At 33.5% G+C, this 24831-nt stretch overlaps 1 protein-coding gene and 1 long non-coding RNA gene across 2 annotated transcripts in view; one reads left to right on the top strand and one right to left on the bottom strand.

Moving 5' to 3' along the window:
• Positions 1 to 24831, top strand: part of LOC143253040 (uncharacterized) — a 64073-nt gene that overhangs the window by 21525 nt on the left and 17717 nt on the right. Inside the window, exon 2 of the long non-coding RNA XR_013029308.1 lies at positions 21145 to 21325. This is a non-coding gene — a long non-coding RNA (uncharacterized LOC143253040). The remainder of the gene's footprint in view (positions 1 to 21144; positions 21326 to 24831) is intronic.
• Positions 4309 to 7675, bottom strand: LOC143253039 (uncharacterized). Its single transcript, XM_076506128.1, has 3 exons — positions 7567 to 7675; positions 7068 to 7141; positions 4309 to 5363 (listed from the first exon to the last, which is right to left on the bottom strand). The coding sequence occupies exons 2-3, from the start codon at positions 7111 to 7113 to the stop codon at positions 4642 to 4644; spliced, it is 768 nt and encodes a 255-aa protein (XP_076362243.1). The 5' UTR covers positions 7114 to 7141; positions 7567 to 7675; the 3' UTR covers positions 4309 to 4641.

Here is a 24831-nt window from a genome sequence, read left to right as displayed (position 1 = left end):
ATCTGATCTCTCTTGAGATTCCTGCAAATTGTAGCTCATTCACAAGCAATAAAATTAACATTTCAAAAGGGAGACAGATGAAGACTGGGACAGACACCATGGTTCGCGATGTGTATAAAACAATGAAAGTTGTTACAGTTAAATAACGCTTTATATGAGAATTTAGAAAGTATTAACCTTGTTTCATATTAATCACGACTGCATATAAATCCTTCGTAAAAATAGTAATAAAATCAGTATAGAAGAAACAATCGAGCACATAATAAACACTTGTTCTGTAGCACAATTAGAGCCACAAGTGACGAAATTCTTTTTTACTCGTATTTACAAATAGTGGTATTCCATCTTACCATAGCCTTTTTGACTCACTTTATCTTCCTTATCTCATCTATGCAAAAAATGTATCGTGTAAATAAGTTTGTTAAGCTTAAGGAAGAGTTTAACTTTAATTTGATGTTGTTCAGCGCAAAGCTACGCAATTTGTATTCTATTTCCACGTACAGGCATCGCTACCCGATTGTTAACCTCCATATTTATCACAGGATGGCAGCACTAAAGGAGAGAAAGTTGAGTAGTGAAATTTCGGACTTTTCGCGAAATGCTACACAAGCTATCTGCACTTAACCGTCCCGTTCTTGAACTGACTGAGTGAAGATAAATATTTATTATGATTCACTGCTACCTATGGAGATACTCTTGTCTGAACAAATAGTACGAAATGTAGTTTTATGGCAATAGGATGTAAAACAGTAACCCTCGAGTTCATAGTCTGAACTTACAAATATCTTGGTTCCGAGTTGAAAAATGGTCTGTTTTATACAATCGAGAGTAAACACACATTTTGAAATCGCTTATTTACCTGTGACATTGATTGTTATAACTCAAACCGTGAAGAAGTATTTACGTTGTTAATTTAATATTTTTAAAAATGACAAATTAGTTCCTTTTTTTTAAAACAAACTATTGGTATCGTTTTTATTCCAGGTAAATTACAGAAACACAAAAATCTCTTTTTAAACGATATAACTTTAATCTAACAATATTCCCATCAACTTGTAATCCGTACAAAATTAATAAAGTAATCACACACGAAAATATGAAGACTGGGTATTAGCCTGTCACACTAGAAATATGAGCGTTTATGATTTCAATCCACTTGCGACAAAATCGCTCTTCGTGTAATAGGGTCATAAATGTATTATAAATAATATAGTCAAAGTTTTTACTGTATGATCAACTGAGTTGGTGTTACCTTCTTTGTATTGAGTTTATCTGAGCTTTTTCAGCATTGTTATTTCGGAGAATGGTTTGTTTTGTTTGGAAGTCCTTAATCTAGTAGCAAAAGACAACAGTGATTACAGCTAATTATCAACACCCATCGTTTACTCTTGGGCTACTCTTTTACCAACAAATAGTTGGGTTAACCATTGCAATATAACGCCCCTACGGCAGAACGGGCAAGTATGTTTGGTGAGACAGGTATTTGAACCCACGACCCTCAGATTGAGAGTCAAGCGCCTCTAATTACATGGCCATGCCAGGCCCAGTCAGGAATATGTTACCCAACTGACACAACTCCTGAATATTGCTACAAAAGGAAAAAGATGCCCACTTGACGTGTGGCATCAGAAACAGACAAGGAAAATTGTTCCTTATCGATAAATTTTCCAAAATTCAGTATAGATCTTAACATGGCTAAAAGAGGCCATTTTGAATAGGATTACCGACTGCCGTTTTACTTTGAATGCCATTTCAAAGAATATGTTAACTGAATTTGTAAAAAACTCAGAAGTGACGTTATTTGAAACTTTTCTATCTTTGTTCAGAAGCTGAATATACTGTATCTAAGTCTTTCTAATGCTTGTGTATCCTATTACAAGTTAGAACTGAATATGCAATCCACCGTAGAATTACTTTAAGGAGTTATAAGTGTGTAAGAAAACAGTTAGGTTTTCCTTATCTTGAATGAAAGAGCATTGCTTTATGTGTGTGTGAATAAATACACTCTTACAGCTAAAATGTAAAAAAAAAAAATATGTAACTAAATCTTTGGATGAGTTAAATATATTTTCTGTTAATTGAGAAGTATTTAGCCTCCACGTCCTTTTATCAATTAAATAGTTATGAAAAATTGGTACATAACTACCATTATCATTTATTTAATTTGCCTTTAACAATATCTTCAGGCAAAAAATTATATATCATTTACAATATCTGAAATGTGGTCATGCAATTGAACCGTACTCCAAGTCAAGAACTTGGATAAAAGTGCTTTTAAAAGGTTGTTGTTGTTTTTTTCAGATGCTTTCTCAAGTGACGTTGAACGAAAGAACGCACATGCTTGATACGTTTTATATTCACTAAAGATTCTGGTTTGTATTTATATGTTGGAATTACTTGTATATGGTCTTCTGAAGATGTTCGGTTTTATTATTACGAGCATCTGTGGTGCACGTGACATTTCCAATGGGACAATGGGTAAAATTTAACAAAAATAATTTTTGTAAAAGTATCACTGCAGGTACAAAGGCTCAAAACTTGCTTAAGATCCTTGACACTTTTATGTGTGAAAACAACTTAGATTGGACTAAGTGCGTTGACGTCTGTACCAATGGTGGTCGCTCTACGTTGGGCTGTTATGGAGGATTGCAGGGACTCATACGAAGCAACGCTCTTGATTCAGTGCGGACCCACTGCATAATCTACAGGGAAGCCTTTGCGTCAAAACAACTGAGTTCTCCACCAAACCTAGTAATGGAAAGTATGTTGAAAATGGTGAACTTTATAGAAACTCGGCCACAGAAGGCGAGGTTTTTTAAAAATTGTGTGAGGATATTGGATCTGAGAACACATCTTTGTTGAACTACTATAGATAGCGATGGCTGTCCCGTGGGAATGTACTGTCCCGTGTATTCGAATTACAATAGAAACTCCATTCGAAGAGAAAGAACATGAATGTGCTAAAAACTTCTTGGATACTGATTTCTTGTCAAACTTAGCATACCTGTGTGATCTCTTCGACAAACTGAATGCGTTGAATCTCTCTCTGCAGGGAAGCAACATGCATGTTCTGAAACTCGCAGAGAAGATTTCAGCCTTCAGAGAAAGGTTACTACTATGGAGAAGAAAAATGAATAAAGATGTTGGCAAAGACTGTTGCAGCAGTTGGTTACATCCAATGAAGTTGATTTGACCCATGAACAAAAATTTGTGTTTGAGGAACACTTAACACAGCTCAGTGACTGATTTGAAATTACTTTCCAGAAGATACGGAGAAGTTTGCATGGATCCAAGACTGAGACAAATCCCAGATATTTTGGGATACAAATATAGTTTGTAGTTATTACATAGAATAACAACAATATTCTATTGCAGTTTTGTTACTAATTTGGAATGTAGTGTTATGGAAATGCACTGGTTGTTTTCATATATATTTGAATTTGCTAAGCAAAGTGATATTTTCCAAGAATTCTTTTATGAATAAGCCATAAATTCATTTCATGAATTATCTTGAATTTTTAAAATTTTGATTGGCTGACAAAGGAATTTTACCGATGTTTGACTGCCTCAATTGCATTTTACTACCTCTGTTCGTCGAACTTATATATTTCTGAAAACTATGAAAGTTGTGGTTACGGTATACAATGGGGACAGGGTGGTAGTAGTTACATCTTCATTTTTGATGGTTTATACGCCAGTATAGCTCACACAATAACGTGCAATAAATAGTTTCCCTTTTAACTTGTAGAATTGAATAATATTTCGTACTTCTGCACCATATGTTTCGTAGTCCACAATAATAAGATCTAAACCATTATTAACCGATAACGTAAAAATTTAAATCCGTAATAATGTCAACACCTTTTATAGTCAATGAATATTTCTGTGTTCTTTAGTTTCATTTATATGTAAACTTTAGTTTAATGGATTGAACAAGTTGTACATTGTTTATGTTTGTTTGTTTATGAATTTCGCGCAAAGCTACTCGAGGGTTATCTGCACTAGCCGTTCCTGATTTAGCAGCGTAAGACTAGAGGGAAGGCAGCTAGTCATCACCACCCACCGCCAACTTTTGAGCTACTTTTTACCAACGAATAATGGGATTGACCATCACATTATAACGTTCTCATGGCTGAAAGGGCAAGCATGTTTGGTGCAACCGCGATTCGAAAACGCGACTCTCAGATTACGAGCCGAACGCCTTAACCCATCTGGCCATGCTGGGCCAGTTGTATATTACACATTTCTTTTCTTTTTTTGTTAAACAGACTAGTAAATATACATGAAAGATAACTTACTAAAGTAACATTGAAGGATATGACACTATAAGGTGCGTTTTAATGTACTTCAATACATAAACAATAAAACACTGCAAAATTTCGGAAAAACTATAAAACCAGATACAAAGCATAATGTATTATATGACATATACATAAAAACAATTTCTACAATACTTTCATATTTAATTATTGAACATAAAACTACATTTTATAATTACATTAAAAAGTTAAAGTCTTTTATTATGTCTTTTGTTATCTATTAAGAAGTTAATTATAGGTAGTTACTAATATTTATGAATCTAACACGTTTGAATTATTTTATTAAAAATGAATAAAAGAGGTATAAAATCCTCTTCTGAAGTTAAAAAAATAAGAAACGAAAATCATCCCATCCGCCATTACCAATCAGTTTTGCACGTGCTAACCAATTATCATATGCATAACTGGGTGGGTAATCTTCATAGAACTTGCCACCTTGAACTCCAAATAGAGTTCCTACAGAACTGAAGAATAAAAATTTGAATGTATCCCATCCTCCTTGACCAATTTTAGTAGCTCGTGCGAGCCAGTTGTCTTGGTTTGAGACAGGAGGCAAAGCCTTATAGAACTGTTGGCCATGCACCGCGTACAAATATCCGTTAGGGTGGAAGAACAAAAACTTGAATCCACTCCACCCACCACTTCCAACTTCTGTTGCTCTTGCGATCCAGTTATCAGTATCAGATTGGGGCGGAGAAGCTTTGTAAAGTTTGTCTTTTGACACAGCATACAAATATCCATTTGGATCAAAAAACAAAAACTGGAATTGATTCCACCCACCATTTCCGATTTTCTTCGCTCTGCCCATCCAGTTATCATTATCATGGGTAGGAGGAGTACCTTTATATATCTTGTCATTTAAAACACCGTACAGTTCACCTCCAGGGCTGAGGAAGAGGAATTTAAAATTGCTCCAACCGCCCTTTCCTATTAGTGTAGCCCTTGCTAACCAGTTGTCATTTTTATTCTGAGGATATGTACCCTGATAAAACTTGTCTTGATATACTCCACGAAGCATACTTTCTCCTCCTACTGTTATTCCATCTGAAGTAAAAGTTTACAAAAGTACGAAAATAAGATTTTTAAAATTCGTATTAAAAATCATATGAAACTGAGCATAAGGTTTTATTTAACTTGAAAAGTGAAGCTTTAAGTAATTTAAAATGACTATTAAAAATATGGTTTCGACTTAGTTGGTGTCATTTGATTTATCTTTATTCATTGTAACGAATTTAGTATTATTTTAATATTTATGTTTTTTTCTGCTAAATAGAAATGTATGCAACGTATATTGTTAAATGTGTATTACGCAAGTCCTGCCTGTTCTTTAAATTTGTAGAAGATTCTCGACAGTGAAAATCAACAATATATTTTTCGAAAACATTAAAGTATCTTTGAATATTGTTGGGCCAACTGAACGTTCGAGAACTTTGCCTATAGATTATAAATCGACGCGTCAAGCCACGAGACATTTTAATATTGTTGGTCGCTACAGTCATTATACCATAAACCTCGGAAGCTAAGCGTTGTGACAAACGCTTATTAATCGGAAAACTACAGATATTTGACAGGAACGTTTATAGATTTCGAACATTACAAACCATTTATCTTCAGTTAATTAATTTTAGACGTCACACCAAACATGCTCGCCCTTTCAGCTGTGAGGGCGTTATAATGTTATGGTCAATCCCACTAGTCGTTGGCGAAAGAGTAGCCTAAGAGTTGGCGGTGGGTGGTGATGACTAGCTGCCTTCCCTCTAGTCTTACATTGAAAAATTAGAGACGGCTAACGCAGATAGCCATCGTGTAGCTTTGCGCGGCATTAAAAAACAAACAAACAAAGCTATAAGACTCAGTATTATCTTTAAGTTTGTAAAGGTTGTATATAAATCATTATTTGTAATAACTGTTATTATAAATTGTATTATTGTTTGTGTTAAGAAAAAAGTGTGTATCAATCTTCTTGGCAAATGTCATATATTTATTACCTATTGACCTTCAATTAAATTTTAATTACAAAGTAAAATTTCCGGCTATTTGAAATCGTAATATCTAATGTGCATAACAATAAATTGGAGACTCGTCCAAGATAAATTATAATACATAACAGCATTTATAAACTGTTTTGCAGACAATTTTTAAGGGAACCTACAGAAAATTACACGCAGAAAAAATGTACGTAACGTTATACTATTCACCCATTTTGATTAAACTGAAATATCTCTCTCTAAACTGGGCGTAAGAACTTGTTGTATGCTGTTCACAGAAATCAGATATTTCGACTCCATGCTGTTGTGATTCCTTATAGCAAACTGAAATTTGCTGCATATAGGATTTTGTTAGCACTAGTTCAATACAGAGATTTTCTTGATCAATTTTTCAAGTGGTTTGGTTTGAATTTTGCGCAAAACTACATGAAAGCTATCCTCCTTAGCTGGTCCCTGATTTAGAAGTAAGGCTAGAAGGAAGGCAGCTAACCATCATCACCCACCGTCACTACTCTTTTACCAACGAAAAGTGGATTGGCCATGATATTATTGCGCTCCCACGGCTGAAAAGGCGAGCATGTTTGGTGTGACGGGGATTCGATCCCGCGACACACAGATTAGAAGTCGAATGCCTTAACCACCTGGCCATGCTGGGCCCAATTTTTAACTGAAATTTTCAACATGAAAGATAAATTATTCAAGATCGATTACATATCATTTAGCCAAAAAGATAAGTTCGTATACAGCACAAAAAACCTACCTTTTAAAAATCCAATAAATCCAAGGACTACCAACAAGAACTTCATTCTGTCGCTGTGACTTGGAACTGGGACACTTAATAGTAACAATTCATAAATAAAGCAAAATGAAAATAAGTATGTATTTACAGTAAAGCGAATGAAATAAAATTAATCAATAGCTTTCTAAGTTGTTGATTTTCAAGAACTTGTGAAGAACCAAAGTGGTTGTTATTTCTGAGAGTTTGAGCAATTTGCATCAAGCTTAAAAACGAAGCCATATTAATAAAATGCAGTTACATATTTGAACAAAAAACGGAGATTAGGAAATTTTTTTCTGTGAAACATTAAACGGTTTTAATATAAGTTAGAATATAACATTTTACATGTTATGACACGTTTTATATTTTTTTAAATGGAATTAAAAAGAGATATAATACTCTGTTTCTTAACTTCTCAGTTAGAAATGAACACAATATTGTATCTATACCAATACAAACCTATACGATTATAAATACTTACTGTATATATATTCCTTTCCTTTTGAAAAATCTTTAATGCACAAAATTATTTATAAGTTTCCTTGGAATGCTGGGAATACATCAGGACACTGACACCAACGGTTATCTTTCGGACACATGTCAACACATTTCCTACATCCTTTACGTTATCAATTTCTGGGAATGTGCTTGATATCCAGAGGTCATGTTCGTTTAACCTTAAAACCCTGAATTCATGATGTTGTACATTTAGAGAAACCACTCGATATATTTTATAAAATATAACTTCAATTTATACAATTTACACTAAAATGGAATGTATAAAAATGTACTATTGGTATCGTAGTCGCAATTACAAATACTTAAGAAACGGAGTTTGCAGCAGGAGTGCCTATTTTACAAATCAAAAACGTTTTCATTCATTTTACATAACTGCAACTACGGTATTTTTTATTATATTGCAATTCGCAAACAACAGGCTACCATACTTTGTATATTTGTTTCTGCAAATATAACAATCAACTCGGTAAATTTATATACTAAACAGAAAATTAAACTTGTACTATTTGTTTTTGAATTTCGCGCAAAGCTACACAAAGTCTATCTGCGATAGCCATTTTTAATATAGCAACGTAAGATTAAAGGGAAGGCAGATAGTCATCACCACTCGCCGCTAACTCTTGGGCTACCTTTTTACCAACAAATAGTGGGATTAACCGTAACATTATAATGCCCCCACGTCTGAGAGGGCATGCATTTTTGGTGTGACTGAGATTCGAACCCGTGACCCTGGGATTACGAGACGAGCGTCCTAACCACACGGTCATGCCGTGCTTGAAACTTGTATTACTTTTTAAATATTATATATATAGTAATGAATCAATGATGTGTTCTTTATATAATGAAATGTATCAGCTTTATGATGACGATATTACGTAAAGTATGAAATAACCAATAGTATCAAATGTAACTTGTATGTTTGTTTAGGATGTGCAAGTAAGGCTACATAAGGCCATGTTTCAAGTAATTTTGCTCATTGGGCTATCTGTCGTTTATTTTGATCTTATCACACTATGAATGAAGTAGTGAGAATAAAATTTTGAAACTACTAGTCATTTGTAGCTAAAGAGAAATTTTGTTTGTTTGTTTGTTGAATTTTACTGTTTATAGTTACAGGTTATATGTAGTAGCTGTTTCTAATTTAGAAGCGATAAAAAGTGAAAGGAGCAAGTTGATAACACCCATCGCCAATTCTTCAGCTACTCTTTACCAACTAATAATAACATTCATCACAAATGCTCCCATGAAAGAGGCGTTATAATGTGATGGGACTGGAACCGATGACTCTCAGATTGTAAAATAAGAGAGGTGATGAAAAGATTATGCTAGATCTTGCTAAATAGGATTTGAATTAATTTTCCACAGTTTCAAGTAGACATGTTTATATCAGAATAAATGACGTCACTTCTTTATATAGAAATATTATTCTTGATTTTGATAAACAGTCAGGCACCAAATGAGTGACAAACCCCTAAACGAGACTTTAATATCCATCGAGCAGAATTAGCAGTAATATATGTAATTATGCTTTTCAGCTGTGTTCAATCAAGAACAAAGCTAATTGAAAATGGATGTAAGAAGCACAAATTTACTCTACTAAGAAGGGAGATTACTCATAAGCCTCCAAGTGAAATGTGCAGTATCATAAGGGTGAAAGACGAATAGTTTCTGTAGCCAGGACAACTGTGAGATTCACAGCCTACACAGTATTAAGCTTGACAGTTCAAAGTATTTATTACCTTCATTTCTCGAATTAGAAAGTACAAGTATACAGTGGTCTTTGCAGAATCACTAATAACAGTACTCAGGGGCGTAGATCCTGGGGAATGGGGGATACGTCCCCCTTCATTTTAGGTGGGGGTATGGTACATACAATCATCCCCCTACAGTTTTGTTTGTTGAATTGTTTTATTGCATCACAGGCCTACAAATTGTGTGTTTGTCCTTGTGATTCTCGTGTTCTTACCAATCGAATTACATAATTAGGCCTAGATGTAGGCTTTTTCAGTAGCCAAAATGTACATCTTTAATATAGGGGTGCTTCTAAGCTTTTCGATCTAAGCGATAGTTCGTAAGTATCAGTCAGTAGGCCTAAGTATACATGCAAGGCTTGCAAGCACTATCACAGAATCTACCTACGTCTTGTACGTAGGGTAAGATTAAGTAAAATTTTCATCACAACAGATTGAACAGAGCATGAAATTCGAAAATATTACACCCAAGCGTAAACTTCTGTGATCTAGATCTGGCAGGCCATTTGTAGCTTGTAGCTGCATCAATCTTATGTTTATATTGTGCGGTTTTGCTACGCCATTTGTTCTTATGCATGTCTAGCCGGTTTTATTGTCGAACGCCTCACTCTCCTTAGCTGCCGAAGCCGCTAACCATAGTGTACATTTAGTGTACAGTTAATGACAGGTTCGGGCCGCTCGGATCCAGACGTGCCTTACATCACCCCCTCCGCTCCCTTTAGTCTGAGCCTCGATTTTACAACAGGGCTCATTAGACCTGTGTTTGTGGCCCTCATTAATCCATGAAATTTCAGATTATCACCACCATCTAATAAAGTGCTGATGCTTTATGGTAAAAGAATACCATATTCTCTTATCATAGATAGTAAAAATATTGTATTTTCTTGTATAATTAGAACACAAAAGGAGCGATTTTAACGGCCTGAAGCCTCTACTCGAATTGTATTGCTAATTTTTGTTTAGGTGTTTTTATTTAATAGACGTGCTTATAAACATTATATCACAACGTGTTTGCTTGATGAACTTTAACAGGAATATAATATGTTTGTGATTGTTTAAGTATTTTTCGAGAAACTTCCAATTACTTATGTTGTAATTAGCACACATTATTGTCCCAGCGATGCCCAGGTGGTCAGTCGGTTCGGTAGTCACTGTGAGGTTCGCGCATTCGACTTGAATACATTGTACAGTTCAGTCCTACTTCCATTCTGTTCTGTCTTCGTTCGTTGTGCGTTAGAGTTTTTCAATAAAGACTGTATTTTAGCCTGTTGAGTCATCTGGGAAACAGATTCCAATTATGACAAGCAAGCGTCTGAAACTTTCCGATATTAGACAGTTCTGCAAGCCAGTTACTAGTACTACAAGTGACAATGCAGATGCAGATAATCCAACAACCTCAAGTAAAGTAATATAATCTTCCCATACAGAGGAAATACCATGTTCATCAGAGGACGAGTCTGAAAATGCTTGTGCAACTATTGCACATCATGAACCACCAGATAGTTGTGAAACAAGTTTGTGCAGTAATGAAAAATCTGACACTCCACAGATACAGTGTGGAAAGCCATATCATCTAGATGCACAACTAATACCACGAGAGAAAACAAAATCTCAAAATATCAACTTCCAGGGCAAGTCGTTTGATGAGTTACCATGGCTGCACTTCGACAAACAGACTCAAAAAGTCATATGCTTTCATTGTGCCAAGGCGGGAAATAGAGGTATTTTTACAGGGAAATTGGAGAGGCCAGTGGAGTATACCTTCATATCCACCGGTTTTTGCAACTGGAAAAAGGCAAAGCAGAAATTCTACGAACACCAATCCGCTATATCTCCAGAAGGTTCACTTGATGTAACTCCAGTGACTGTCGAGCTACATGATGGAAAAACAAGCAGCAGGAAGAATGCAAAAGAAGTCTAGCTAAAATATTCAGAGGTTTACGTTTTTTACTGCGTCAAGGTTTAACATTACATAGACATAGTGATGCAGAGGGGAACTTCCTGCAGTTAATGAAGCTCCTGAAAGAGGAAGATCCATAGTTTACGGCCTACTTGTCAAAGAAAACCACATTCACATCACCCCAGGCTCAGAATGAAATAATGGAGATGTTCAGCCATCAAATACTGAGGAACATAGCACACGAAGTGTAGCAAAGTAAAATCTTTGCATTAATGGTTGATGGCACTTAAGATGTTACAAGTGCCGAACAGGAAGCAATATGTGTACGATACGTAGATGAGAACCTTGGCGTCCATGAGATATTTCTTGGTTTGTACAGTGTTTCCAATACAACTGGTGAAACAATATCCTCGACTATACTTAATGTACTGACTAGACTCAATTTACCACTGTCAGGATTAAGAGCACAAACTTATGATAGAGTCGCTAACATGAGTGGTGCGTCCAGTGCATGCCAGGCAAAAATAAAAGAGAAGTAACCGTCAGTTTTGTTTTTTCACTGAGGAGCACACAAGGGTAATTTAATAATGCAACATGCAGTTGAAGCTTGTGAATATGTTCGAGATTCTATCCAGTGGGTACATGAACTTGGTGTCTTGCTTCAGAGGTCAGGCAAATACAAGACAATCTTTGAAAATATTGTATCATCAGACAGCCACAATGGTCCAGTTAAATACATCCGCCCACTGCGACCAATACGCTGGTTGTGCCGCCTATCTGCAATTACATGTGCTAATGATCACTACAGTGACATTGTTGATTCTTTGTTTGAACTAACATATGAAAAATCAGATGTAGCAGTGAAAGCAACAGGTCTGCTGGACATATTTGACAAAGGAAAGACAGTTTTAGGATTGTTGATGGCTCAGCATCCATTAGCTGCATTAGAAGAACTAAACCGTGCATTCCAAGCAAAATCAGCGACAGTATCTAGCATGATTGAAGCATCTGCAATGACAGTTGAGCGATTGCGGATATTGCGAACAGAGGAAAATTACAACAAGATATTTGATGAAGCTGAGAAAAAGGTAACTTCCCTAGATCTGGTGCCTATTGAACTACCACGCATTCGCAGACCCTCCAGAAGGATCACAGGTGATGCCTCAGAACACCATTCTGCTACAGCTAGTGATTACTACAGAAGCCAATATTTTGAATTTGTGGACACAGAACATCTGACCACTAGAATCAATGCAGACAACAATGACTTGAGGCAATATCTGGCACTTGAGAATATGATCACATCTGCAAAGATTGACAACTCGGTTATAAACTTCTATCCAGAAATCTCTGCATAACGGCTCGAGTTTCAGTTGCCCGTGTTCAAAGGAACAATAAAAGCAGCATCTCTGAAAGATGCAAAAAATGCTTACTGTAAAATGCATGAAACAAGACAGCAGATGTTTAGTGAAGTGTTTCTTCTCATGAAAATTTTGCTTGTATGTCCAGTATCTAGCTGCGAATGTGAACGCAGTTTTTCTGAAATAAGACGGTTGAAGACGTGGTTAAGGTCAACTATGTCTCAGTGCCGCCTCAGCCATGTGGTAGTTTGTCACACTCACAAAGATGAGGTCGACAAGTTAAATGTAGAAGAGCTTATGAAAGAATTCATAAACAGATCATCACAAAGCAGGTCTATGTTTGGGAACATGTAGACTAGAGGACTAAAAGAATCTTACTTCAATGAAAAGTATGAATAATTATGTGCTACATTGTATTGATGTGTAATTTTCAAGAGTTTGCAAAGGCATTTTAATTATTTTTATCAGACAACATGAACAGTTTTTCAGTAGATATAAACTTATCAAGGGTAATTACTAATTTTATTAATATTTGAAAACGTAATTCATGCAATGAAAGTTATTAGTTACCTTGTCAAGTATAATGGCTATCTTTTATACTGTGCAGTGTGCAGGAATAAATTCATGTGGCAGTTAAATTGTTACACATTTGTCTTTATTCTATTAACATTTTGAAAACTGTTCACAACACCTCACTTATACAAACCTACATGGAAACCTTGAAGTATCGTGGCAACAAGATTACTCTGTGACTGCATGTTTACAGCTTTCAGGTTCACGTAATCAGAGATTACCAATTTGCAAACTGAACAGTTCGCATAAGTGGTTGCAAAAATCATCCCTCTCATCGTGTGTAAAAGAATCTTTGCCCCTGACAGTACTAACATTTTATAAGATAAAGATATGAGCACACAGTGAAACCTGTATATCTTTCACACGAATGAATACACGAAAATTAAGTCTCAATTGAAAACAAGTAAATTGCAATACATAAAATTTATCAATGTAAATTTGTTTCAAGTTTCAACAACGGCAGCAAAAATATATATAAATTCACTTTTAAGATACATTATTGGTGTAAAATGAGCGTTGATTTCTGACCCACTAAAGCTATGTGTTATACATTCTACTCTTTTAATTAATGTAAATCTGTATTTGCAAACAACAGTGTGTGACAAGTATGTTTCCTCTGGAAAATGATTAAAAGTATATGAAAGCACGTTTTAGAACTACTATTCACTTAGAATATATTGCAGCAGAATATTGGCTAATACTGCTTTTAATCAGTGGAACTATACAGGGCCTGATCACTTTATTAGGAATGATATACAATAAGACGTTAGGCCACATTTCGCCAAAATAACAGTCATGAGACGACGTGGCTTATAATCTAAAAGTGGTGAAAGGTGTCCTAAGGTGTTTTCTTTATTCATATATTAATACTTTACGCAATTTATACAATAAGGTTCACAGAGAATAGTTCCTCAAGCTATCTATGCACAATTTAGGAATGTTGGTGGGAGTTTTGTCATCATCAGAGTATACGTGAAACACTTTTGGATACAGTTGATTATAAATGGAGCTGATGTCAGCTATGACATTCATTCTGTCTTCTAACAAATGAAATGAGCTCAGCTTATACAAGGAAAACACATCGTTGTTCTTATTACTGGTGTTATGGATAACTGAAAATACACAAGAGCTATAAATTGGAATTTTTCAAAATCAGCTGTTTACACCTTGTGCAAGAAAGGATTTATAGCACCGCATCACCTTTCATTAGTTCTTATTCTTTATACTAATACAATATATATAGTTTTTACACTACTGAAGGCATTTATACTTGTTGGTAATTGAGCACAAGACTTTTATTACTGGCTATTACTATAACAGTGAAATTTGGTAGGAGTTTCTTACCAAACTAAGAGTTTCTTTCAAAAGCATATCTGGAAAATGGTGTAGATTTCCACGCAATGAATATCTGTCATTTCCTGTTCTGTTTGTTAATGGTTGGACTTTAAAATCATCTCCAACTTATTTTCTTCTATTTATTCATTACATATTTGTGACTACAATTCTCTTTCACAGCAGGTATTCTATTTATTTTTATTTTTTTACAAAAATAGGAAAGGAAAACTGTGATACACAGGTAAATACATTAATCACCTTATTCCATCATTGTTGATACACAAAGTACTTATATTAATATTGTAGTGATGGTTATTAGAATCAGTACAATCATTCTTTGTGATGGATATCCTCAATACCACACAAAGGAAATAAACCCTAGAAGAAGTACGGGAAATAACATGTACATATTCATTATGTTAAAGGTTTGTGTCAGAACAACAAAATGGTATGCAAATTGTAAGAACTGTTTTCGTCAGCTGCAACACAATAGATCATAATCAATACGAAACATAGTGATGAATTACTCGACTGAGAGCAAAAACGTTATTAAGACATCATTTGCAGAAGTAAAAAGAAAAGACCAAAGCAAATTATAATTAAGAAACACAAAAGTCACACCTCTTTAAAACAGATCTGTCTGCAACACCTGTATCAAAAAAGATCATACAATAGAATAATACGAAGAAAATTGTGCGTTATCCACTGAAAAGAAATCAAAAGAAAAAGAAGTATTCCGAATAGAGTTAAGTGATAAACCTTGAACAATTCAAACTTATCTGTACGAAGGCATATATTCTCTGGTTAGTTAAGATTTGTGATAAACATTTTTTGTAAAAGTGACATGCTAATAATTGCTTTTCATTTAATCTACTATGATGTTGAGCAATATCAAATGTTCGTATTGACCTTAATTTAACATTAACAATTTCTTAGGCGTATTCTTTTATTTCGGCATATGCAATTATAAAATAGAACATTTGTCAAAAAAATCACTAATTTCCTTTTGCTCTAGCTTTTTGTCTGGGTCATTTATCGAAGGGAATATCTTGTCTTCTGGAGAAAAAAGATTACTTTAAAGGAGCGCGGATTCGTGGAGTCTGTAGACTTTTTCTCACATGAAATTTCAACACACAGCGGCAAGTCTTCGGATTTACAACGCTAAAATCAGAGGGTCGATTCCCTCTGTGGATTCAGCAGATAGCAAGATGTAGCTTTGCTATAAAAAAACACTTTCTTTTAGTGTCTATTTAAATGTATTCTACGGTATTTCGTCACATTACCTTCAGTCTCATATTTTTCTTTTCGTTTCTCGTTGTTTTGCCGTATTATATAGGTTTATGTTCTCTAAGTACCGATTAACGTGTTTACTATTTTAACAATTTTCTAACTTGTATTATTTATTACCGTGTTCTTGGAGTTTTGTTTACATCGAATTACATATTTTCTAGATAATTTCTATCTTTATTATATATCTTAGATATTTTATTTGTTACTCACTGTTTGGTATGTGCTGGATTTAAGCCCGCGACTTTGAGATTATCACCATTCCATCTTCAGCTAACTTTCATTATGTTATAGAAATTCGAACCTAGCTATCACACAAATATTATAAGTCGAGGATATTAAAACAAATTCACTGCAAATCATTGTTTTGTTTGCATTTTCGTTTTTTCAGAGTCAATTTACGCGTGAGTTGTCGTCTATTTTAGAGATTTCAATTTTTTTTCTCTGTGTTACTTATTGTGTTTTTAGGTTTTCTTTCTCTTAGTATCGATTTAACTGTTTTGTTATTATGTGACTTTGCTACATTTTCATATTTTTACTTTCGTTTTTCATTGTTTTACAGTGTCATATTGGTTTTCTTTCTCTAAGTGTCGATTAATATCTTTACTACGTTATTTTGAATGTCTGATATGTTTTTAAATTTTTATCTTTTCCGTATGATGTTACAGTGTTATTTTAATTTTTCATTGCCTTTACATCGATTTATTCTATTTCTACATACTATGGTATCTTTACTAAATTTGTAGAGTTTTTTTTATTTCTTATTGTTTCGTTTGATGGGGATTTCAATCCAAGAAACTGAGATCACGAGTAAAGTGTTTTAACCATCTCGCCGTTATATTTCCACAGAACTTATAATACCAAGTTTGTGATAAGTTGATTGCGTTATTCGCACTTTCTTTTTTTAAGTAACCTTTTTATATCTTTTTCTACTTTATATGGGGTCTTGGCTATATATTTCAGGGATTGTATATTTTTCTCACTGTTTAGTGTGTCGGACATTCGAACCAACCCACTTCAGGAAGATCACAAGTGAAGCCTTTTAACAACCTCACACTGTGATTCATTGTGTGGGTTTGCATTTTGTGAAATGTCTTCTTTTCTAGATATTTGTTTTTTACCAGTGTTACTTATTTCAGTATTCTTTGTCTTAATATCGATTTAAATGCCTTCTACGTTTTTTTCATGACATTACCTAAAGTTTCATATATATCTTTTGGTTTCTCGTGGTTTTGCCGTATTATATGGGTTTTATTTCTCTCAGTGTCCATTAATGCGTTAACTACGTTATTTACGGTCATTGATATATTTTTGGATTTGTCTATTTTCTGATTACTTCGTACCGTTTCTTAGCGTTTAGCTTTCTTTACACATTCTCCAGTGAAACTGCTGTCTTTACTATGTATTTTAAAAATTTTATTTCTCACTCACTGTTTGGTTTGTCATGGATTCGAACATACGGGTTTGAGATTACGCGTAAAGCGCCGTAACCACCTTTGCATCCTCAGCAATTTCATTATATTATTAAGATTCCAATCAAGATTGTAAGTCGAACTCTTTAACAACCTTATCTCTGCAATCCATTGAGTTGTTTGCATTTTCTTTCTTTGAAAGTCGATTTACATATTATTCTTCGTTAATTGTCGTCTTTGTTAGAGATTTCGATTTTTTTATGTGTGTAACTTATTGTCTCATTTTGTTATTTAGGGTTTTCTATGTTTTTCTATCGGTTTAAATGTTTTGTTATTTTATGACATTCCTACATTTTCATATTTGTATTTACATTGCATTGCCATGTTATATGTTTTTTTTACTATATTATTTAGGTTCTTTGACAGATTTTTAGATTTTTCTATTTTGCTCTTATTATTTGAGTTTGTTTTTTGTCTTTCCATTCATTTACATGTTTTCTACATAATTTGGATTCTTTACTAAATTTTTATTTTTCCATTTATTACTATTTATTTCTAAAGAACTTACAATACATTGTTTGATTGTCTTATTCGCATTTTCTTTCTTAATTGGTATCTACGTTTTTTTCCTAACAGTCCTAGAGTTTCATATTTTTCACATTCCTTTTCCGGGTTTATTATCTTTAAGTATAGATTTACGCATTATATATTCTTGTTTTCTCATACTTACGATTTAGTGTGATGGAGATTGAAACCAACCCACTTCAAAAAGATCACAAGTCCAGCGTCTTAACAACTTTGTCATTCATTGTGCTGTCTGCATAATGTGGGATGTTGTCTCGACTAGATATTTGCATTTTTTGTCAGTGTTAGTTATTGTTTCGTTGTGTTACTTACATTTTCCTTCCTATGTCTATCTATTTAACTATTTTGTTATTTCGTAACGCTCCTACATTTTGAAATTTTTATTTTCGTTTATCATTGTGGTATGGATATGCTTTCTCCAAGTGTCGATTAAAGTCTTTACTACATTATATTAGGTCGCTCATTTATTTTTATCTATTGCTTAATATACTGCCGTCGTATTTGAGTTTTTGATTCCCTTTACATCGATTTATGTAATTTCTAAACAATATCCTGCCTTTAATAAACTTACAGAGTTATCTATTTCTTAGCTACTCTTTGATGTGACTGGGATTCCAACCCAAAATACTGAGATTGCGAGTAAAGATTCTTAACCATCTCGCCTATCTAGTCCTAAATAACTTATACTACTTAGTTTCTTTCTTAAAGTATCGTCTTACGTCTTTTGTGCTTTATATGCGATTTTTGCTACATATTTCAGAAATTGTACTTCTTTCTAACTGTTTAGTATGTCGGAGATTCGAACCAACTCACTTTACAAAGATCACAAGTGGAACATGTGAACAAGATTGCCCTTCAAAACACGGCGATTCCTTGTGTGGGTTTGCATTTTGTGGGATGACTTCATTTTTTTCATTATGTTTTATTGCAATATTTCGGTATGATATAAATGTCATCATATGTTTCTTTTAGTTTGTCATTGTTTTACCGTGTTGTATGGGTATGCTTTCTTGAAGTGTCGATTAAATTTTTTACTACGTTATATTGGTTCTATCATTTATTTTATATCTTTTAGTTAATATTCTACCGCGTTAGTTGACTTTTTGATATCTTATACATCGATTTATGCTGTTTCTACATAAAATGCTGTCTTTAATAAATGCGTAGAGTTTTCTATCTTTTACTAACTCTTTGGTGTGACGAGAATTTTATTCCAAAAAACGCTGTTCCAGTTAATTTGTCTAATTGTGTTATTCGCATTTTCTTTTTTAATGTATCGTTTTACGTCTTTTGTAATTTATATCAGATCTTTGCTACATATTTCATGGATTATATTTCTTTCTCGCTGTTTAGTGTTCTACATAATTTGGGTTCTTTGCTGAATTTTAAGTTTTCTATTTATAACTTACTACATAGTGTTACAGAGATTGCAATGTAGGAAACTGAGATCTGCAAGTAAAGTGACCTAACTATCTCGCTATAATAGAAACTATGTTTCATTGTTTTATTCGTATTTTGTTTCTTAATTGGTATCTACGTTTTTTCCTGACAGTACCACAGTTTCATGTTTTTATTTATCGTTTACGTTGTTATATGGGTTTACTATCTTTAAGTATCGATTTACGCGTTTTGTCCTTTATATGGGATCTTTGATATATATTTTTGTTTTTTCATATAGTGTGACAGAAATGGGAACCAAACCACTGCACAAAAATCACAAATGTAGTGCCTGAACCATTGTAAGCTCTGTTATTCATTGTGTTCTTTGCATTTTGTGGAATGTCATCTCTATTAGATATTTGTATTTTTTGTCAGTGTTACTTATTGTTTCATTGTGATGTTTCGGTATTCTTTCTCCTAGTATCAATTTAAATGTCTTCTACTGTGGCATTATTAACACTTTCATATGTCGATTTTTTTCTTTGTTATTTATTAATTCATTGTATTATTTAATTTTTCTTTCTCTTAGTATGGGTTTATTTCGTGACATTCATCCATTTTCGTATTTTAATTTTCGTTTCTTATTGTTTTACTGTGTTGTATGGGTATGCTTTCTCCAAGTGCTGATTAAAGTCTTTACTTTGGGTCTATCATTCTTTTTATGTTTTACTTAATAGTCTGCCTCGTTATTTAAGTTTATGTTATTTCTAAATAATATGCTGCCTTTAATAACTTTACATAGTTATGTGTTTCTTAATCACTCTTTGATGTGACTAGGATTCCAATCCAAAATATTGAGATTGTGAGTAAAGATTCTTAACCGTCTCGATCTTCTAGTTCTAAATAAGTTAAAATACTTAGTTTCTTCCTAAACTATCGTTTTAAGTTTTTTGTGCTTTATATGTGGTCTTTGTTACATATTTCAGAAATTATATTTCTTTCTAACTGTAAAGTGTGTTAGAGTTTCGAACCATCTCTCTTCACAAGTGGAACAGTCAAACAACATTACTTTTCTAAGCACTGTTATTCACTGTGTTGTTTTCCTTTTGCGGGTTCTGTGCTATGGTCGAATTGTTAATATTTTTACTTCTTGTACATACCTAATGTAAACGATATTTTAGATCACGTTCTGTTTGTCCATTACAGTTTCTTCCATGTCAACATTTAAATTTATAAATTTCAGTTTTTTCTATTAACCGTATGTTGACTAAATGTCGTCTAATATTTGTTATATCTTACTTACCAGGTTAAATATAGGATAAATATTTGTTGATTTTAAACTTACTAAATGCCAATTTTCAATATAATTTTATCTAGACCTTTACTTCTTGTATTTGCAAATAAAAAAGACAAATTTGGTAACATATATTTTATTTTACGTGAACTTGAAAATAGTAAATTTATTCGATATTTATGCCACCGTATGAATATACAAGCACGTGCAATTTCATTTGACGAACTTCAATTATCGTTTTTCTTTATACACGTTTCCAGCATTTTTTATTCTGAGTAGCGTTAGTGTGGAGTGTGGGTATCATAGTAACTTGTGAATGAAAGTAGACAAGAATATGTCAGCTACATTACACCTGTTATACACACTGTTACCGAGGTCTTTCGTAAAATACCAGAAATCTTCAGTAGATGTAGTAGTTTTTGAGACACTATTCATACTGTCAAATTGATTGAACAATAATTGTTTTGGTTTCAACTAGTTTGAGTTGGTGAATCGTGATATTCGTCAACGTCATTAAAGTTACCAGCCACTAAAACTAAGGCCAGGACTTATCAATATAACACAGTTTATATAAATAAATATAGATCTTCTATGATGAAATTCACTTTTGTGTAAATGTACCATAACAAATTTAGTACTTGTAACTATTGTTTCTATTTCAGTGACAAAAATCGACGTCATCGAAAAAGTCTTTCAAGGACGGATCCGGAGCTTCACAAGATCTGCCAAAAACGTTATATAAAATATTTTCAGCAAGGAACACGTCTAACGAACTCATAAAGAGAAGAAACGGCAACATCCTTGCAGATTCAGACGATCAAATTATTTTATGAAAATCCTTGTGTAAGTACCAGGTTCTTATGATTTAAGTAGGATACCGAATTTTCGTACCGCATACATGCAATGTAATGCTTTCCATTACAAGAGGCAAGTTTTAGTTCATAAATTGTAGCTATTAAAAAGTGGTCAGACCCTGGTCTTACTGGCCTTCTTATGGCCCTCTATAAACCTACATTTCTGACTACATACACCCATATAAACATTTTTCATAATTTACTGTTTAGACGAAGGTTAAACACTAAAACTTTGAGGTCAAGTGGCTTTGCAGAAAACGTTGGGAGCCTTTTGTGTATTTTTCTGATACTACTGAAAGTCGTACTGACTATTTAGATGTATTTTACCTTGTGGAATGACGATAATTTGTTAGTGGCCAAGTTAGTACATATAATGAGATTATATGTGCAGATGGAGACTAACTTGAACTTCCAATGGATATTTGGTAGGTGTTTTTCGTTTCAAACTATCGTACATTTAAACACAAATATGTGAAAGATTGAGAGTTCATAATTTTCTGTACCATTCTAGAAAGACTCTTAGCAGTTTAATACTAGTATTTTCAATTGATGGACATCCTGTGCTCACGAGGGCTAAATGGCAAATCAGAATCAGTTTATCTTTCCTAATTTTAAACAACTCTCTGATTGGAATTATTTGCATCGTGGCTCGAATTTTAGACAATAAGAGACACAACTTCTTTTAATAATCGTGTTGTACTTTTTTATGTTTGTAACTATTATCTGTGTGGCATGACGCCTTAATTTTTTAATCCATGTTAATATAAACGATAAACAACAATCTGTATATTAACTACAATTGTTTTTGCCCCACGTGACGTATCAAACCTCACTCCTGTCACTCTTTATCGGAGGATACTAATATAAATTCTCAACTTATGTATGAGGTCGGCTGGTTCAGTTTCACTGGGATGCCTTACGGGTAGTGGAACAGAGAAAATCTACTAAAAGTCATTTGTTTTTCTTTTAATAACTCAAGAAAGCATCAGACACAACAAAGGAAAACAGCTTCTTATTTGTATTAGAACAGCGGTTCTTTATTATTATTATTATTATGGGAAAGGAGTACCAAGACCGCCTGGTTCGATCACCTGTTTTAACCATTTGCACCACTATAGACTAGTGTGTTATCTTTCTGTCATTCAGTCAATATACACTAAAATGAAGTTACATAAGGAGTGCTTAACGTTGCAATTTGTACTGTTAGTACACATGCCATGAATCACACGAATTACGCCCTCTGTAGGATACAACACAGCATGACGTATGAACTTGAAAAGCAAGAAATAAAAATATTTGTTACTCTTCATTTTGTTTTTAACCGATTTTGAAACAAATCACGTTAAAGGTCTCTTCACCAAACATCTAGTTTATTAATATATTTTGTGGGTTCAAATCTAACCAAAAACGAAATGATTATGTGTTCAATTTAATATTTTCTAGTTAATTCATTATAGGGAAAGCAAAATTACCGTGGCAAGTATCGTTGCATAATCTCGAAGAAAATTAGGCATGGGCTGATTTCAAAACACAATAACAACAATTTTTAACTAATGATTATGCCATACCAAAGGTCAAAAGGGTGCAATTATTAAAAGTTAGAATTTAACTAGTGTAAAAGTTGCTGTTACTGTATTTTGAAATTCATTATTATTCAATCTAGCAGGATCCTTACGAGATATCAAGGCAAAGCTAGTTTAGACACTATTTAATTCCTGTACCAATCAGCACTTTATTTTATGTTAAATTTAAGTAAAAGTTACCTGAATCATTAATTGGTTTTCCAATCACTGATAGGTTAAATATTTTGCATCGTATCTGAAAATATTTTATCTTAACGTTTTTAAATTTCTCTTTAGTAGTTTTACTTTTTAAGTTAAAATAGATACGGTTTAAAAAAACATTTTTATAATAGCTATTATGGGCATATCGCAGATAGAAGATTAAACTTATACAAAACACAATGAATGATACATTAATATATATTTTAGCATGTTTTTCAATCGAGCCGTATATGATCTACTTCCGCATTAGCATTCCAAATTTTTAACTGATAACTAGGTGGAAGTTTTTGTTGTTTTTTTTATTTCGCGCAAAGCAACACGAGGGCTATCTGCGCTAGCCGTCCCTAATTTAGCAGTGTAAGACTAGAGGGAAGGCAGCTAGTCATCGCCACCCAGCGCCAACTCTTGGGCAACTCTTTTACCGACGAACAGTGAAATTGACCGTCACATTATAACGCCCCCATGGCTGAAAGGGCGAGCATGTTTGATACGACCAGGATTCGAACCTGCGACCCTCAGATTACGAGTGGAACGCCTTAACTCACCTGGCCATGTTGGGCGTTAATTTTGCTTACTGGATTGTTTTATGCAGGTGACGAAATTTTAGAAATTGATGAAATGAAAGTTAGAGAAAAAGACATCACAGAGGTAAGCGACTTAATAACAAAAAAATAAAATATACATGAAAAAGCTACCACGTTCCAATGGGAAAGACATTAAAAACACACACACTAAAATTACTTTGATCATTGTTGTCCTACTATCTGTTGGTGAGTTAAAACTGAGATTTCGAATAGCATTTTCACCGTTAATCGTATTATCTATGTGTTTATATATGTGAAATTGTGAAAATTAATATTGCAAATTTAAGAAAATTGTATTTTATTGTAATATGTGTATTTTACAAAATTTTATGTTATTAATGTAAATCCAAAAAGAGCAGTGATCCTAAAACTGAGCTTTGAGGTACCCAACTTACAACTTTAATCCAGTTTGACATTTGTAACAACCTTTTACTCTTTTCCATCAAGCCGCTCTTCTATCCAAGTAGTAAACTTATTCCCCACACGTATAGAGATAACTTTCTTTACAATCCTCGTATGTGGCCTTTGTCAAATGCTTTCTGGAAAATACAGATACACCAAATCTACACCATAACCTTCATATAATATAAGCAATAACGTTTTCAAAGAATCTCAAAAGATTTGTAAAGCAAGACGTTCTTTAGTGAAACTATGTTCACCATCAAATAAAATTTTAAACTTTGTTTAATGGCTTTGCAAAGAATCTTTTAATAGAACTTAGAAATATTTTCCCACAACTAATGTAAGACTAAAGGGTCTAGATTTACTGATACAATTTTTATTACGTCTCACCACAGCTATCTTTCAATCCTCTGGTTTCTGCACTCTATTTAAGAATTGACAAAAATAGTAGAAAGTGGCTCACATATTCAATCTTTAAGTTTCTTCAAAACCATTAGAGAAATATTATTTTGCCCAGGAGAGTAGCCATTATTTTTTTTAATCTTCCAAATTGTACTTAGCAGTTCAAAATTAATGCAGTGAGTTTATCAGTCTCGTTTCATTTATCAACTGTTTAGGGTGCGTCATACTGCTTAAGTCTTAATAAAAATCGAAGAAAAAAAGCAAAACTTAGTAACTCAGCCACCTCATAATGATCAAATACTAGACTTTCTTTATCACTCTTA

This window comes from Tachypleus tridentatus, chromosome 6 (assembly GCF_004210375.1).
Source record: "Tachypleus tridentatus isolate NWPU-2018 chromosome 6, ASM421037v1, whole genome shotgun sequence".
NCBI lineage: Eukaryota > Metazoa > Arthropoda > Merostomata > Xiphosura > Limulidae > Tachypleus > Tachypleus tridentatus.
The sequence above is the reverse complement of the archived record's forward strand: the minus strand, read 5'-3'. Positions and strand labels throughout refer to the sequence as shown.

Coding starts and splice junctions, on each gene's coding strand:
- LOC143253039 (XM_076506128.1), bottom strand. CDS start 7,113: ATGAAGTTCTTGTTGGTAGTCCTTGGATTTATTGGATTTTTAAAAG. Junction 5,364..7,067: donor ATTTATTGGATTTTTAAAAG/GTAGGTTTTTTG, acceptor CTTTTACTTCAG/ATGGAATAACAGTAGGAGGA.